The following is an 18,505-nucleotide window of genomic DNA, read 5'->3' on the forward strand; positions in this document are numbered from 1 at the left end:
ACGATGTAGGAACATCGAACGGAACGGCCCTTCTGGGCCGGCACCATACAGTGACATCCATGATGTCACTACACCTGCAATATGTCTTGTTTTCAACAGAACGAGTGCAATGGTCTAGACTTAAAACTTTCCTGACTGCAGGAATTCATATTCTTGGTTCTTTTGGTAAAGTCACGTAGATAGAAAACAAAAATCAAGACGACCGCTTGTGTTGCGATCGAAACATCGTGGGTTTTTTGCTTTTAATTTTTGTTTTCTATCTACCGAAAGAACCAAGAATATGAGTACAATGGTCGTTTATTTAGATATAAATGAAGCAAATGTGTAGAATCCTCAACGGATGAAATTGCTAAAACGGTGTAGGCAATTTAAGATAAATTACATCCTCTATGCTGCTTTAATGGAGTAGGACCTCAGATGAAATTGGGTGGTTTTGAATCGAGGTTAAATTTGAGGTCACTATCTAACCCTACATTATAGCCGTTGGGCCCTGCCGTTGTGTGTAAAGTAATTGACCGTGGCTAAATAGATGTGGAGGAGAAAAATGGTCCTTATTCATTATTAACTTTGCCTTTGTTCTCATTATTTAAGTCACAACATGTTACAACGAGCGAGAATAACATCAAAACCTGGCTATGCTTTCTTTGCATGGTTGTGTGTTTTTCCCATTACAGCTTTACACGTACATTATTGTCATAAAAAAACATTTAATACAGTAGGGCTATAAATATACTCCCTCTTGCAATTTTTCGGGCAGAAATTTGCCCCCAGGTGTTTCGTATTGCACGCTACTCATTTTTTTTTAGAATTCTGCCCGTGGGCTGGGGTTGGCAGCGCCACTCCTCGTTGCACGACTAAAAGTCATACCTCCTTTGCCTGCGCGTGTGAGACGGAATTAAGTTGACGTGCAAGCACTTGATTCCACGAAAAAGCCGGTGCCTGATTGCATTGTCCCCAAAAACACCGCCCCGATTTAGAGCGCCGCCGAAGCCAGGGCGGCGGTGTCAGCCAAGCATGCGGGCGAACAGAAAACCCGGCTGGGGATGACACCAGCCCTCTCTTCGACGAAGACAGCAAGCAAGCCGGCCAGACCCTCCGCCCCCGCCTCCGAGAAGCATCCGGCGCCCGCGACGAGTGGTTCGGCGCTCAGATCCTCCGCGCCAGCCTCGGCGAGGTCCACCCTGGCGGTGAAGCAGGACGTGGCGAAGCTGACGGGCACCTTGAGAGCCAAACCGAGCATCCCGGCCGCCACGGAGAAGTCCCCCAGACCGGCAGCCGCTACCGCAGCCGGTCCCGTTGCTGCCGCTGTCTCTGTGACCGCGAAGGCGCTCATCCCTGCTGCCGCCAGCCCGACGCGGCCGACCTGTGAGTGCTCGCTCGCGCAATTGTGCTCGCTCGTGTGCCGTGTGCGAACAATTATTGTTCATCCGACGTCGATGTGTGTGCTTGCGGTTCAAGCGACATGAGCAAACAGTGTAGGTTTATTTCATAGCGTTACGGCTTGTGCATGCTTAACTAATCCCGAGCGCACAAAATAAGTCGACAATGTAGAACCAAATGTATTTTGTTGAAAATTTTTGAGCAATTTTAATAGATTTATCCTGCCTTATTGCATTGCACATTTAAGCACATTCTTGATTTGTAATACAATTATATTACATTTTTTATCGTGTAGTTAGGTAATCTCGTATACTCTTAAGATAGTGACTGAACACGCTGCCATTCTTGAGGTAGAAACGATGGCTGAAATGGGTCGCATTGTGGTTACAGTGTCGACATTGTTACATCGCTACAGGGTGTGCGTTTAAGTGAAAAGCGGTATTCAGAGTGATACAAAAATACTTTTATGATTGTGTTAAATGGGTGCATTCGGAATGGTGCTCTAAATAAATGTGTCGAGTGGCTCCTTAATCACAGTTGTAACAAATATTATGAAGATGTATGTTTTTCACATTTTAATGGATAGTTATTGGGTGTCATTGATGGTGAAACTGGAGTGATGTGTAAAACGCTGCTTTGTAAAAAAAAAATTAGTTCCCACGATTTAAATTGGAATTTCATGCATTTGAAGTGCATTATTTGTATTGACTACAAGCTTCAATGCTACGATGGTTTGCAAATGACAGTGCAATTCTCGAAGCAAAATTTTACATTTCTTAAATTGTATCGTTATCCTGTTTAATTGTATCACTCGAAATAAATGACTGCCTTGTGCATAATTTTAGCAGCAGCAACAAGCCGCAGCCTATAATTTATGACAAATGGGAGCAGCTACGGCTCTACAGTGATGTCACTCAGGGGAATGTTGCTAGGTTGCTTTCAGCTGGTGCTCAAAAAATCCCTTGCTACGAGGTTCACGGACTCTCTTGCGTTCGCCCTCACACCCACCGCCTTGCGCACAGCTCTGCTCACGGACCGCTGCGCCAAGCCCAGGATGACCCAGCAGAAGTCTCCGGTGTCTACAGGTGCGACCCCCATCCCACGCACAGTCAGAATACATCTGAAGCTATATTCATACTGGAGGAATCCGATGTGCTCCAAAGCTCTTTTTTTATCACAGATGTCCGGTAAGGGCACGGTGTTAGAACTGTTCCAAGTTGGATGTCACGCAAAGTCCTAATTTTCACGTCGCGGCATTTAGCAGAGCGCCCCGCTTTGCTGCGCACCCAACCGAGTGGAGCATTTTGTCGAAATCGGGCGATGGCGGCAATGTTTTGTGCTCCGCGTTCTCCGGCGGTCGGTCTTGGCAGGTACCGGCAAGAAGGGCAGCGGCACCACACCCGTCACCACTCCGGCTGCGGCCGGCGCCGTGGGCCGTCCACCCGGCTCGGCGCGCACCTCGATGGCCCCCCGAGCGCCCGGCGCGCCCGGGGCCTCCCGGAGCTCAGCCACGTCGGCCAGCGGCGGGCGCGGTGCAGGGGCCACGCCGGGCGGGGCCTCGCGCTCAGTGCCAACCACCCCCGGCGAGAAGAAGGCCTCTCGCACCCTGATGACGCCCAAATCGCCCATGGGCACGGCGCCAAACCCCAACCTGAAGGCGGTGCGATCCAAGATCGGCTCCACCGACAACATCAAGCACCAGCCAGCCGGTGGCAAGGTATGGCACTGGGCACGGGTGGGGGGGGGGAGACAAAAGGCGTGCGGTATGGGCGAGCAAGGATTTTGTAACAGTGAGATGAATGTCTTTCAGAAAGTGTTATTGTGGCTGAATATCCATAGGGACCTTTTTGCCGCTATGAAAATTATGAAAAATTAAGAATAGGCTTGACCCTTTCTGGCGATAAAACAGGAGGTTACGGAATAAAAAAGGAATAAAAAATGTGTCAGTTTTGTTGCCAGATAGAAGGGTAAAACACCAATTATCATATTTTTTACTGGCAAATGAGGTTCCAATGGTGTAAATGCTTACCCCGAGCTCTCATACTCTTATGGTGCATTGTCTTTGAGTTGTGCGCCTTTTGGCGTCATCTGGTCCAACCCATGTGAGACTAGGCTCTAAGGAAAGCTGTCTCGGGTGTGGACCAATCAACTTCAAGGACAGTGCTGGAGGAATCCGATGAGCTATAAAATCCAGTAGGAGGGCAGGTCAGATGTTAATAATGATAGCTGAAAGTGATCAGATACTCTATTCAATGCGGATAGAATAATGATATTCATTATTATGTATAAGAATACACTCAAATAAAATTTTTGATAGCAAATAAGATCACAGCAACAGCAGTAATACATGTAATGGGACTTTGCAAACTCAATTAAATTAACAATCGCGTCGCGGAACTTATTTCAGGTGGAAACTATTCTGTCAGCAAGAGGTAGGTGTTCAATGTATTTCAACTGACATTCGACACTACAGTTTTCGGTTATGCGGGTTCTGAATACGAGCTGTGTTTCAACATTAAAATATATAAAGTTATCCATTACGTATGTAAAGTCTGTACGTACTGAGAAAATACATCAGGCTTTCCCCAAACAATTGATAGAATTGCGACCCTGGGAAGAAAATTGAAGTAGCAAACACCCCCTGCTTAACTCATTTCTCGAATGATGTTCTAAGGGATTTCTGGTAAGACCGCATCTTAAGCTGCAGCTGCATTTACACCCCGTGTAGATTCAAGTCGTATTGTGAATTGTATTTGTGAATTGTATTGTGAATTGTATTTTACTCAATCCTGGCTCAGTGGGAAGTGGCTCGTTCTCTTTTTCTGCCCCCATATTTTGGATCTCGCCGCCCCCCCCCCTGCCATCTGTGCAGACCAACTCCCTACCACTGTTCAATACCAGGCTCCAGTCCTTCTTTCTCCCCTCCGCCTGTGACTGCCTGCCGATTCTCAAGAAAACCTATATGCTCTCGTACTCTTTCTTTCCTGGGCATCTGTGAAAAAGAGCTGTATTGCTCATCGGATTCCTCCAGTATAAATACACATTCTCATATATATATAGTTCCATCTCAAAACGAGATGCTATTTAGAACGAGATGTTATTTCGCAAGGCGTACCTCGGCACGAATGGAATGCGTATAAACACCGGTGCAGGATAAGGCTCACACACGTGTGTGTGTGTGCAGTGCAATGACGACGTTTACGGTGTGCGGTTATGGGATATTACAGTAATGGTCCAATTTGAGATATATAGTCAATTTATTTTGATGGGCGAGTTTGGCCTCATGCCCTCTTGTCAAAAGCAGTCCCCCTTTGGAACCCGTCCACAGAAGACTTGGCTTCACGTTGTCGAATATTTTTGCTCGACAGTAGCAGAGCAAGACTTGGAAAATCATCGCCCGCCGCAGAGATGCTTTGTGCTCGCGATTGCACTGCCTCTATCTCAAGTTCATATGCCTTGTGGCTGTCTGACAGAGATTTCCATACAAAGCCATGCGATTGTTTTGTACACACGCGCACAAGAGGGGCATTCATTTGAGCAGACATATTTCCACACACGCGCGCACGCCTTAGTTCACACATCAGAGTGGATCAGCGCCCACCGCTAGCACGAGTGACTCTGTCGCACTTGCTCTGCTCGTCCGCCCTTCAGCTCACTTCGCCTGCTGTGTGCATGGCGAGGGGATGATGCGGGGAAGGAAAGAAGGGAAAGGGGGTTCAGCAGATGTCTTGCACGTCAGAGGATGCCGCTTGTGGCAGCTATCCTCCAGTAGCTCCTGCTGGTTTCCTCGTTTGGCGTGGACCAGACATGCAATGATTCACTCACCACCCTCCATTTTCCCCACCAGCGATTCGATAAAAACGCCATGATCCCAGGCCGTGAATCTAGTTTTGACTTTCCATCTCGTCTCAACAGTTGTGTTCACCCCGTGAGTAGTCTAAATGTAACTTCAGCTGTCAATTGGCATACGTCGCAGCTGATTAATTGTCACACTCGCAATGCGATTTAATATTTTGTGTGGGTAAGAGTGAGTTTCATTTGGTGATTTGACACATCGTTACTCGCCTAATGCGAACACGGTTGAATCGTCGCCATGCAGACACGTGCATAAAATGAACGAAGGTGCAATTGTACGGGTGTGTGTCTTCTTGTGCAACACACTGACAGCTAAATCATTGTAGCCGAGTAAATATAATGTGCGCCGAAAGGTTTGTAAGAAAGCGGGGCATCACAGATGTTCTGTCATTTAAATATATCTGCATTCATTCTGCAATTGAGTCGTCCGTTTAATTGTTTCGGGTGTGGAACAGAGCCATGATACTTTTTTTTAAGATATAAATGTTTGCTGAACACCTTCAAGCTGTCATTGCCCACCCTACTTAGACATTTAAAACATTCCCCCCAAACTTGTTTTGTCATTCCTCTCAACGTGACCTTCCCCGTCATCGTTAATCTTTCGTTGTGTGGGCGTGAACAATTTGATGTTTCTGCATCAACAGAATACCATCTCCTCATATGGTCGTGGAAAATGTTACATCAGACCTTGTGAATCTTTTCGAAGGCTTGACTAATCCGTTCTTGATCTAATACTTTACATCACAGATTCGTTTGGCTCACAGGGGCTCGCACAGTTGTTACCTACTGGACATCTGCGTAACAAAAAGCTTCATAGCTCATCGGATTCCCATTCAGATTCTGATTCTCTGTTTCAAATGTAATGCCGATGCACGAATTGGAAGCTTCAGGGGACAGGGGAAGCTCTCCCCCCCCCCCCCGCCGTGCACGTCATCATTGCAGAGGAGGTCGTGGCATGGTTCTGTGCGCGTAAAGTGGCGTTGACCCAGATAGCGAGGCTGCAGGGGCGTCAGCTGTGCTGTCAAACCCATGTGGGTCACCCTGCTGAGTCGCCGACTGCAGTTGTGTGTTGCAGCTTGTTACCGCCGCTCGGCTTGCACTCACGATGACCGCCTGCCCAACGCACGACAACGCACGGGCGCCTTCTCCCCTGCGTCTTAATTACACTGGTCAACAAAAAAAACGTTTTTTTCTGGCCTGGACTTTTGCAGCTGTTTTGGCTCTATCACATCTCATTTTTATGCTATCGGCATACCCCATTTTCATTGATTTTACCCGAAATTAACTCTGTCACTTATGATTGCAAGCTATTGCGAGTCAGTGACTGCTTTAGTGTTAATATATGGTGCTGTATTTTTAGGACAGTGTGTTTATAATATCATTTTATGTAGATATCCACATTTATTCAATATTTTTCTTCTGCAGTTTTTATTGAAAATGCAATATTTGATATCTCAAAAACCTGATGTGATAGACAAAAACTGATGCCAGATTTGGAATCAGCACCCCCAAAATTACCTTAAAACCGTTGGAATACCTTATGCCAGAAAAAGTGTGTTGACCAGTGTTATAACGATAGTCACAACACTATGGGAACCTCATTTGCCAGTAAAAATATGATAATTGGTTTTTTACCCTTTTGTTGCCAGATAGAAGGGTAAAAAACCAATTATGATAGTCACAACGTAAATATCTGCTGTCGTTTTCCTCAGAAAAGGGGGAATTGCAGAAGAAGGTTGTTTGGTTTGAAAGTGGGGCTGTTGTGTGTGCCGACGTGATCCATTGCACAACACCACACGCGATTTAATGTTGAAGAAAATGACGAGGTTAATGCGGAATACCAACGAATATTATGCTGCAACATTATTTCAGCTGGAAACCAATTCTAAAACGTCTTGTATGTGTGTGTGTGTGTTACGAGAAGAGATCTGTGTGATTGTGGCAAAACCATTCTGGATATGGATACAGCATGTTTTTCATATTCATATTGTTAATATTTAACAACATTGAAAACATTACAACACAGTTAATTATGCAGATATGTAGACAGTAGAGGAATTCATGAATCATTACTTTGCATCAATGTGTCACTTTTAACCCTCAAATATTTTAAACATCAGCATGTGATTAGAGGCTTCATCGTGCTGGCTATTAGAACATAACTAATATTGTAACTTATTTTTTTTGTGAAGTCAATTTTTGCGTTTACAAAAATTATCGCTGGAATTTTGTAAAAAAAAATACTCATTCCCTTAGTTAATAAATAATGAAAGTCAGTCGAGACTCCGCTCATGATTTTTAAAAATACATATATTAACAAAAAAGTTAATAACAACTCGTTCAGCATTTTGGCTAATTTGGCATTCGGTCATCGTGTTTCATTGCACACTTTACCTCATGGCGCGCAACCTGCCGATCAGCTGACAGCGGTGGAATCCCATTTATATTGCTGGGTGGGGATAATTGCAAGAAAATTTGCCCACAGGGCCACGTGGGAGTCAACCCCTGGTGCGAGAGTCAAGTCTGTGGTCAATCATTGATGCACGGCACCATCCGGCAGGCGTGGGGAGGTGTGGTCAAATAACCTCCATGACCCATAGGGCATAAGGAGGTCTTCATCCAACAGTGGATTTACTAGAGGGCTGCACGTGTACCAATGCTGTTCTGTTATTAGACGTGACACTTGTGATAAGTCACTGCTAATGGATGTGGGCCTGAACAAAGACTGTATACTGAATTGTGCTGTGGCTCCACACAGATCCAAATCGTGACCAAAAAACTGGACTTCAGCCACGTGACGTCCAAGTGCGGCTCCATGGCTAATGTCAAGCACATCCCTGGTGGAGGCAATGTGAGTTGTGCTGCCACCGTGGAGTGGATGCCACGTGACACTTTCACGCACACACGCTGCCTCTGGGTAATAGGCTGGGCTGATCTATAATCTGACCAACCAGACTCGGCCCGGCAGACTTGCTAAGCAAAACTAAACTATTTTTTATTAAACCAGGTAAGGCTCACTGAGCTATATAGCTCTTTATGAGAAGCGACCTGGCCACAAATGATAGCCTAATGAAGTGGCTTATCACGTGGAGATGTATATCAGCCATATATTCTGCGTGTTACTAAATGTGGAGGGACAAACCAGAGGACCTGGATAAAAAGCCAACGCCACCACGGGGAAAACGTGCAAACTCCGAATATACACGTGTCATATACACGTGTCAGGGTCGGGATAGAACCCACAATCTCCTGTATACCAGGCGAGGTAGGTAACATCCTGCCACCATGGCGCTCAGCAAGTGGGCTGGACCCACTTGCTAGCTTTCAGAAACAGGATCCAAAATATTTAATGCTGCAAAGCACCTGCATTTTATCCGAAAATGAAATTGCTTGCAATGGATGTGCAAAGATCATTGGTGCGAGGTGTCGAGGCCTTGGCATTGCCTCCATGCTGCCCTGTGCTGCTGTCATGAGGATTGCCGAGCGGACCCTCGTAGCACCGCAAGAACATGTGCAGGTTTCAGTCAGCCAAGGTTCCCAGATTTTCACAACGTAACCCTCATCCTGTCGTCAGGGTCACATCCACATCGTGACATTTGGGGGGTTATCCCAATAGTGAATGCACCCCGGTGGTTATTGGTGAGATTCAGAATCGTTATTTAGACTGGAGGAAGAATCCGATGAGCTATGAAGCTCTTTATCACAGATATCCAGTATGGGCACGAGGTCAGCAAGTTGCAGATGGGAGTCGTGAAGTTTGCCCACTGTACCACAGTTATACTAAATATAGTTGACGACCGGCGAGAGACTCAGAACTGAGCCGACTCGTTCTGTCACCAGCATCAGACTGCGTGCCATCTTGATTAAGCACGCTCCACACCCTCGATTAGTATAGTTGGGCTACGTATGGTACAATAGAAGTTCAACATACACCAGGAAGCAAAACGCGGACTCAAAAGTACCGCGATTTTGTCCAAAATTGTGCGGGTGTCTCTTTTGCCGCAACTAAACGCATTGGGGGTGTCGGGCCACCCACAGGGCCCACAGGTGGCTGCACCACTGTCTCTTGGCACTTCGCCTCCCGGCAGGTGGAGGTCGCAGCAGCGGAACATCGCCACTAGCAAGGCCAATACGCTGGTGCCTCATCGCCTCTGCACAAGAGCGCTGTGCTTTCAGCAGATTGGCTTCCTGCCACCTGATCTAGCGATGGCTTCTCATCCCACGCTGTTGACCCCTGCAAACATCCCAACTCTGCTGCCCTCCTCCAGTCCATAATTGCAGGGCGTTTTAATGGGATTTGCCGTCATAACGTCACGCCTGTAATATCAAGGGCATTGTATCAGGCTGCTCGCCTATGACTTTATCACCTGGAATGCACCAGTTCTCATCAGATTTCAGAATATAAGCAGGGTTGATGAGCCCGGATTGTGGTTGGATGGGCGACCGCAGGGCACGGGTCAGGTGTTATAGGCTGCTGCACAGCCACCGTGTCGCGTAGCAAAACCCACTGTTGCACTGTACTGTGCTCCTATGTCAATACTCCCCACACTTCACCAACCCGCACCTCCCAACGTGGTGAAATTTGGTCAAATAACCCCCCCCCCCATGAACCCTGACAGCATAGGGACAAAAGGGCTGTACAAGTGCAGGCATTATACCGCTTATGCATTTAAGTCGAGGAACGTATCCACGCAGGGCTTGATGCCAATAGAGATGATGTAAAATTTTTCACCCAGTTTTTAATATAGATCACATTTATTAATGTTTTTATTGACTTTAGACTTTGCATTCTTTCTCAGCGTGCACACTAACATGACCGTGCTAGCCTTCACATTAGAGGTGTAACAGTTCACCCCCTCCCCCCCCTCCCAGATATATGATGAGCTGTCATTAATCAGGATCATGATACAATTCTAGAATCATATAATGTTTACAATGTGGTGAAAGTAATGCCTCTAATGGCTGCAAGAGTCACGTGAACCCATTTCACACCGAATATTTTCTTACGCGCACGATTCCAGACATGCATCACACTTGCGAGAATCAATCTTTATTGATGATGCATCGTTATGACGTCACTGAACCTGATATAATTTCATCATTTGCACATGGTCAATTGATTTTGCGTGACCTTGCATGTTCTCCTTTAAATAGAATACATTACACGCAATTATTCTTCATAGCTCTCATAATACTGGGCAGATGTGTTTATTAAATGAAACTGTTTTAACACTGCTAATGATGCTATATTGGAGGAGAGGATGATAATGTGATGTTGGTTATATCGTTAAATAGCTATTTGACACCCTCTCCGACGAGTCTGATTTCTCTGGGCTGCACGATTTCACAGGAAGTTGACACCGTTGACCAAATTGGCATCTTTTATTGTCTGGTGTGGCTCACACCGAACACTCCAATTTATCCTTTTTTAAAATGGAAATTTCACAACATTTATATACTGTATTACATTGTATTTTATTCACACCATACATACAATATAAATGTTTAACCAACTATGTGTCCAGATGTGTGCATTGTGAATCTACTGCTCATGGTAATGCTTTCTGCTATCAGGAGAAGGCTTACCATATTGCCTAATTCCAGGTGCAAATTGTTTCCAAGAAGGTAGATGTCCGTCACGTGGCTTCCAAGTGTGGATCTAAGGACAACATTACTCACAAACCAGGTGGGTCCATCCGCACCGGCTTCCTCGTGTCACTCTGCTGCCGCCTACAAGCTGATTCGCAACTTTCCACACCTACGTTTTTTTTTCTCAAAATGGTCGGCGCAAACGATGCATTGTTGTTTATGTGACTCAATTGGGATTACACACAGGTCAGGTGCTGAGTCTCCCTTGTGCCCACAGGAACAGCTGTCACTGCGTATACCCTTTCATATGTTTGAAATATAATGTAAGGTGTTCTGAGAATTCCTGACGTAGAGGGTGCTTTTCTCAAAAACAAATCATTATCATCATTTGGGTTGGGTTGGGTTTTTTGTTTGCCAAGGGGTGCAGTTGGTTAATTTTCCCAATGATGCTACTCTTTGGATTTCCAGTCGCAACAAAGAAGGCATCGCGTGAAGAGGAATTACATTGCAGTTGCGAGATAAATGTCTTGTCGCGAGCAGCTATTCACTCAGCTAGAGAATAGAACAGTCAGAAAATCCCCTGCTTTGCTTCTCTTATATATTGATCTCCTGTCAATACTGGTATATATAGCTTGGGTAAGATCAACCTGAGTACGAATACTAATGCCAGGATGATATTCTCCGATAGTGATTGCTGCATTGGTAAATATCATCTCACCTCGATGCCCTTAAAGCCCCTACAGCCGAAAATGTCAAAACTCATTGAGTTTCAATTCAGAAACGTTTGAGGGGAGTTTCTAGATACTCTCGTACATTGCATTACCCCCTTCCCCCACCAGGACTCGAGGCAACCTCACGCATGCTTTTGTGTTTATCTAATCTCAACACTCCTCCGCATAAAGACGCACGCCGTGGTGTGGTGGGGGCACTTATTTTAAGAGTGCCCTTTAAAGAGGAAAGGGGGTATATTGCCAATCACAGGCAGTCACTTTGTCTACGGTGCCATACTCACTTAACCATTTTTTTTTTTGCAAAGGAGCATTGTCACGGCAGCACACTGGCGATGCACGCTCCGGAGGTCGACTCCTTTTTTTATCCACACTGCTGTGACTGCAGAGGGCCAGCCAGGGATGTGCTGTTGTCAAGCCGTATTACGTCCTCAGCCATCTGTGATTCACTCTGAGATATGCGAGCTACACAATTAAATAAATAATCCCTTCAACACCAACAGGATTTTGTGTGTATGTCTGTGTGACAGGTGGAGGGAACATTCAGATTGTCAGTAAGAAGCTGGATTTCAGCGAGAAGGCTCAATCCAAAGTAGGCTCCCTGGACAATGCAGATCATGTTCCAGGAGGCGGTAATGTTAAGGTGAATGTCCCATGAATGTGTGAGTGTGCTGCCTAGTGCCTTGGCAGGTGTTTTACACATTCACATCATCGTCACCAGCTATTGTCTATCCACTGCTGGACGAAGCCCTTCCTATGCCGTCACCATTTGTCATGATCCAATGCTGCTTCCATCTTACGCCTGCAAATGAATTGATTTCTTCGTTCCCTCTTCAGGGGTGGTGGGGGAGGTGGTACACGTTGTCTCCTTTGGATGCCATTCCATCACAAATCCCATCCATGGCCATGAACCCAATTAGTGATGTGTCCTGCCCAAGACCACTTACTTTTCTTGAGTGTCAATATGATGTCTCTGGCTTGTGTTTGTTGTCTGATCCACGTGATCACTTTTCTGTTTCTTGTGTGTACGTATGTTGAACGTCTTTCATACCGTACGTAGCCAAGCCTGCTAATTGTAGGTGTAAATCCAAGCACTCATCTCTCCACTCTGCTTCGTGTACTTTTCAGCTTTTGATCTATAGCCTCTGTCAGTGGCCGTGTTTGTGATCCATTATCAGATCTGACAATTTGCACTGATGGACCACTTTCTTCTTCAGATGCCTTGTTCTGCTCATATTCATAATCTATATTTAGACTGGAGGAGGAATCCGATGAGCTATGAAGCTCTTTTTCACAGATGTCCGGTATGGGCAGATCAGTACCAGCATCAACTTTCTAAAGACACTTCTTACTGCTATTGTTCTCTATTTCACTGATGTGATGCCCTATGTATGCACATGCTGCTGTGTTCTCAAGTTGTATTCGTACCACAGTTAATTTGTATTATTTACAAAACTTGTTTTACACTAAGTTAGATGTGCCAATATTTAAGTCCAACCTTGCAGCGTACTTCGTGAATTGCTTCAATACCTCTCGTAATTGAATTTCGCTTAGTTGACTAAAACCTTTTCCATTTACGTTTCAGCCTAAACTCTCCAATGTATTGCTTAGAAATATATATTCAAAAATTGCTCTAAACAATCTTGGTGAGAGCGTATCTCCTTGCTTGACTCCTGTTCTGATTTGTATTTTGCAATTCTCTACCGCGCAAATCAAACTTGCCAAATTTGAAAATGACCCGCAAATTATAAATAGCAATTATCGCCCCCTACTGGCAAATTAAACTATTCCTGTCTCTTGAGTTATCGCCTGGTTAAATAAAATAATTTTGAAGCTTAAAACTCAATATAGCAGTGCCTTCTTTGTAAAATCTTTGACGATTGCTTCAGTTTCCACTGAATCGAATGCGTTTTTTTTTATAAACAATAAAAACCAGGCACGATTGTATTTGAAATTCATTTGTCTTTTCAAACACTTGATTTATGTTGTGTACGTGGTCACTGATGGGAAATCCTTTCCGAAATCCAGTTTGCTTACATGCTTTATTTGGTCTCTAAAACGTCCACAATCTGTTCCCTGGGATATATCAAAACACTTTCTGCCAGTCTACATGGCCAACCTGAAACACTTGTCTACCAGGTGCCTACCAGGTAGATGACATCTCCATCTCCTTCACATCCCTTTCTCCCCATCAGATCGAGTCGCAGAAGCTGAGTTTCCGCGAAACTGCCAAGTCCCGCACGAACTACGGCAATTCCTCCCACTCGCCCACGACATCAGGAGGGCCCTCGGGACGCATGAGCAAGGTGTCGTCCACGGGCAGCCTGAGCCAGGATGCTTCCCCTGAGCCATGCGACGCACAGGAGCAGCAGAACCACCAACAGAGCCAGCAGCAGCAGCAGCTGTCCACTGAAATCACCGAGGCACTGGCCGGGCAAGGGTTGTAGGGTGGACACACACAAGCACTTCGCGGGTCGGAAGTGGCAGCAGGGGCTAAAGGGTCACAGCAGCTCCAAACTCCCTCCCACCCCCTCCTCCGCCCCAGCACGCACACATGCATGCTAGCTCCCGTTAACGTGACACACGTTAACGGGAGCTCTCCTGAGACAGACACCTGTGCGCGCGCGCGTGCGTGTGTGTGTGTGTGTGCGGACACGCGCACACCACGTTCGCACCCACACGAGCGCGCAGACCCTGTACGTGTCCACCATTACGTGCTCTCATACCTGCCCACACGAGCCCATGCAGCACAGCATCCAGTTTCACCGGAATGTGCCCGGCCAGACCCGATATGCCCCCCCCCATCCTTCAATCAAGCAGGAGAGGCAGGGTGTGCTGCATCTGCAACCACTCTGGCTGGCACCATTGGTTATGAACACACAACACAACACACAACGTGCACGGCTGAGGAGCTTCTAATAACCCCCCCCCCCACTCCCGATCCATTGCCACATCTGTGTTATTACGCTGCACGCAGTTTTGGCATTCTGTAAAAGATAATGTTGCTTTGATAGCCTTTAGGAACACCTCGAGATTTCTAAATGAAATGGCCGTTGTAAATGACCCAAAAGAGCTGGCAGAGTATGAATACGTTATTACGTGTGGTATTTCTGTAACAGTAATTTCAGTGTTTTCCGAAACACGTACAAGTACATGCTACCAGAAAAATAATCGCACATGATTGGCTGCAAAACCCATCTAATATATAGTACATATATATATATACCTAATACATCTCGGTGGTGAAGCAAAACACACGAAATCTCGCTTGCAAGTGCCATCCATGGGGCCGAGATACAGGTCACGCTGCAGGCACGTCTGGCCCCCATGCACTGACTGGCTAGCTGGCGAGTGGCCGCGATGAGACTGTGGTGGGGTCGATGGTCTGGCTGGGTGAGGCCGAGCGATGTCTGCACACCGAGCACGGTTTTCGTCTCACCGCACGTCTTCGGACGGACCTGCCGTGCCGTTGAACTCACTCGTAGTTGAAACGAATGCTGCAACCTTGGCAGTTAATCTCCCACACGTTAATCTGGCTATTGCTTGTGTTTAATACTTTTGAATATTTATTACATCCTAAATGTTCTCTATCGTAGCTGGAGTAGTTCTAGGGTAATGTTCATATTACCATGCATTTTAACACCTTGGAAAGTTTAAGGTGTTACATTTTCAGTAGTTCGTTTTACGTGTAAAACTACTTTTAACTGTCTACGAGTCAGGAATGAGGAATGAGACGGTGGTTATTTATTGCCGTGGCATTGCCGGCTTACTGGTAGACAGCGCCACGAGGGATATGTCCAGACGGCAAATTTAACATAGTATTGTAATGATGGTGTTGACAAAAAATATTTATCCAAGAACATTTTGCATGACCAATGGCTTGTAGCGTATACAAGTGTTGCAAGTTTTCGGGAATTACATTGCAGTATGTTAGCTGTAATGTCGACCACATTACACACGTGTCAAACGGGAATCCATTATCCCTGACAAGAGCACACTTTTGCCATTCAGCACAATGCAGAGGAAATACGATGGCGGGTCAGTGTGATGTTGACGTTAGGATTACGATGGCAGTGTTGCTGTTGGTAATGATGGGTGTGTGATAGTGAAGGTGATGGCGGCGTTACGTTTAGGATTTTGATGGAAGTGGCAGTGCTGTTGGTGAACGACAGAGGCATAAACGATGGCTTTGGTATTAGACGATATTGGAAATGATTGTTAGTTATAAATGTAAGACAATAGCATTGAGCCTAAATAGTGCCAATCTTTGTTAGTATCGGTGGTTTGGTGTTCACTTGAAGGGATATGTATGTATGTTGTGGAAGCAGCAGGGCTCCAGATATGACACCTCGACAGCCGAGGACACCGCATGAGTCAGAAGGAATTCGAGAGTCAAGTGGGACTACCTAGCTCTGTGTATTTCACAGATTTCATGCGGACCTCGAACAACTCCTCGGTACGCCTGGTATCATCGATGCGTCTGGTATCATCGATGCGTCTGGCATCATCGATACGTATGGTTTCGTCGATACGTCTGGTATCGTCAGAGCTCCCTGTGCTAAACTCTGCAAAGCAATGTTGTGTTGAAGGCCGGCCGAAAGACGTCCGTAGAAGCATTAAATTCTGATAAAATTACTGTAACCGGACTGTTTTTGGAAATAAATGCTGACTCCATCTTGTTCTGACAGTCATATTTCTGGCTTGTCAGTAGCCCATTGTGCGTATGTGCGTGCACGCGTACGTACGCACACATACACACACATTCACCCGATTACAGGGGTTATCTGCCTTGACTGAGATTTGAATGGTATTAACTCGCCCTGGTAATTTATTTTCAACCGTGTCTACACATTTTAAGTAAAACACGAGTATGTAACTTTTTTTTTACTACCAACATCTATATACGAAGAATATGTACACACTAGCAACTGTTTAAAATATAACGAATGCCACTAATTACGTACTGTCAACGTAGAGTTGTAAACGCTGACATTTCCCATCAATGGTAAGTCTCAATGATTTTCTCTCAAAGTTTTCATTCTTTTGCAACGTTAAACACGTGCCGATTGCGGTCGTGACAACAAAAGCTCGGATCACATTTTTTCCAAAGTAAAATGCTTCTGCAGATGCCCATTGATCTCCAAAAAGAACTTTCTTGTGGACTTTTTTTCCATAACCCTGCAGTGGGCTTCCCCTCTGGACGATAGCTCGGCCCAAACTCCAGCCATAGCTTGGATGGTAGAAGGTTCGAGTCTGCTTCTTCCCCCATCGCGAAGTTGACTTTGCACAAGTCTGGAGTCAAACGCTGGGTTTTGTGGCCGTTGGAAAATGTGGAGATGGATTCATTCTTTAGCTCCAACTCGAAGATCACCATCTTTTGCCGCCGGGTGTCAGATCGGCGAATGTGCGCAACAATAATAGTCGCGTTGGAGGCGGAATGAATTAGCCTAGCATGGAACGCTTGAGATTATTAAAGAGTTTCTGTCTTATACATTTTATTGGCGGTTTTAATTAGTCATTCAGCTCAACAAATTGAGATGACAATTATGTTCAATTGCATCTTTTGCTTTGCAGACTGTTGTGAATGGAATTAATTGCTAATCTACGTAAAAACCGATGGTGTCAAAACATTTTCATGTTCAAACATTTTCCGAATGTTTTAAGTAGTCAGATTGGCCAGCTTCATATATTGACCTATCGTGAGCTCGGTGACTTGTTGAGTTGTTATACGCTTACAGATCAGTCTGTTTCTCACCCTTTGTAAACCGTTAGGAATAGAAATAAAACATCTGCCAAAATCTTACAAGTAATAAGACACCAAAATATTGTTTTTTTTGCAGCAAAGAGCATTGAACAACAATGACATGCACCTCTGGGTAATTTTTTTGTTATGTTAAGCCATGTACTTTGTGCCCAATGTGTTGTATTGCAGCTGTCAGTGCTATTTTGAGTTGTGTTTAGATGCTATTCCTTGGGAAAAATATAAACTTAAAAATATATATTTTTCCACCGTTTCAATGATTCGACGTCAACAGCAAACGCTCTACATTTTATTTTATGTCAACAGCAAAACTCTACAAGGTGAGTTAATGCATTTGGTCAATAATCACATCAAACTCTTTTATACTAGCCTTTTGCCCGTCCAAGGACAGGAGCATTTCAGTAAATCTGAAACTTGCAAGCGAAAAGCAGACCGCGACGTGATATTCATTGCATCATTTCGTGTGCAATTTGTAAGGCCGCGGTGACAGACTTATTTGATTTAAAGGTTATAATCTCTTGTTCATCATGACGTCCTTTTTACGTCTATGTCTCAATAGCGTCACGGAGATCGCGTGACGTGAGGGTTCTGCCTTTGTAGTGAGGGTTGTGAGTTGATGCTGAGGAGGGGGGGGGAGGCGCATCGCCACCCCATGTGGAGTGACGTCACCCGCTAATTATTATTAATGAGGGAGAGGGGGGGGTGCTACATGTGGAGTGACGTCACCCGCCCATGATTATTAATTAGTGGGAGGGGGTCCATGTGGAGGACGTCACCTGTTCATGAGTATTAATGAGGGGGGCTGGCCGACGTGGAGTGACGTCACGCGCGGGACACAGACATTATTGGCTCATTATAGTAGTACATTTTACTCGGTCGGGTCCAGCTCAGAGGGACATTTATTAGCAGACGAGTTGAACAGTGCACGTCTATAAATAGTGGATAGGCCCTTGAGGGATCCTCCTATCCATTAATTATTAAAATCAAATGCGTTTTTGAACAATGTGATTTTGGAAGTCAAAGGAACCCCCTCAAATGTCTTGGTATTTTTTTTCCCCCACGTATGTTCCATATAATAATACAATAATTATTTACAGCATAAATCAAAGCAGTCCACTCCAGTGGACTCGATGCATGAGAGGGTCATTGTAATTTCCCAGCCTTTTGTGGGATTCTGATGGAGTTGTTACAG

The 18,505-nt window shown here is 45.3% G+C and overlaps 1 protein-coding gene across 3 annotated transcripts in view; it reads left to right on the plus strand.

The window, feature by feature from the left end:
- Nucleotides 1-17,551, plus strand: part of LOC144719844 (uncharacterized) — an 89,181-nt gene extending 71,630 nt beyond the window's left edge. For all 3 annotated transcript variants that reach the window (XM_078596101.1, XM_078596110.1, XM_078596118.1), the window contains 7 exons: nt 978-1,365; nt 2,403-2,465; nt 2,751-3,097; nt 7,994-8,086; nt 10,840-10,921; nt 12,083-12,195; nt 13,748-17,551. In XM_078596101.1, the coding sequence (XP_078452227.1) occupies nt 978-1,365; nt 2,403-2,465; nt 2,751-3,097; nt 7,994-8,086; nt 10,840-10,921; nt 12,083-12,195; nt 13,748-13,999 (1,338 nt within the window). In that variant the 3' untranslated portion in view covers nt 14,000-17,551. The remainder of the gene's footprint in view (nt 1-977; nt 1,366-2,402; nt 2,466-2,750; nt 3,098-7,993; nt 8,087-10,839; nt 10,922-12,082; nt 12,196-13,747) is intronic.
- The last annotated feature ends 954 nt before the right edge of the window (nt 17,552-18,505 follow it).

This window comes from Lampetra planeri, chromosome 1 (genome assembly GCF_965212315.1).
Source record: "Lampetra planeri chromosome 1, kcLamPlan1.2.h2, whole genome shotgun sequence".
NCBI lineage: Eukaryota > Metazoa > Chordata > Hyperoartia > Petromyzontiformes > Petromyzontidae > Lampetra > Lampetra planeri.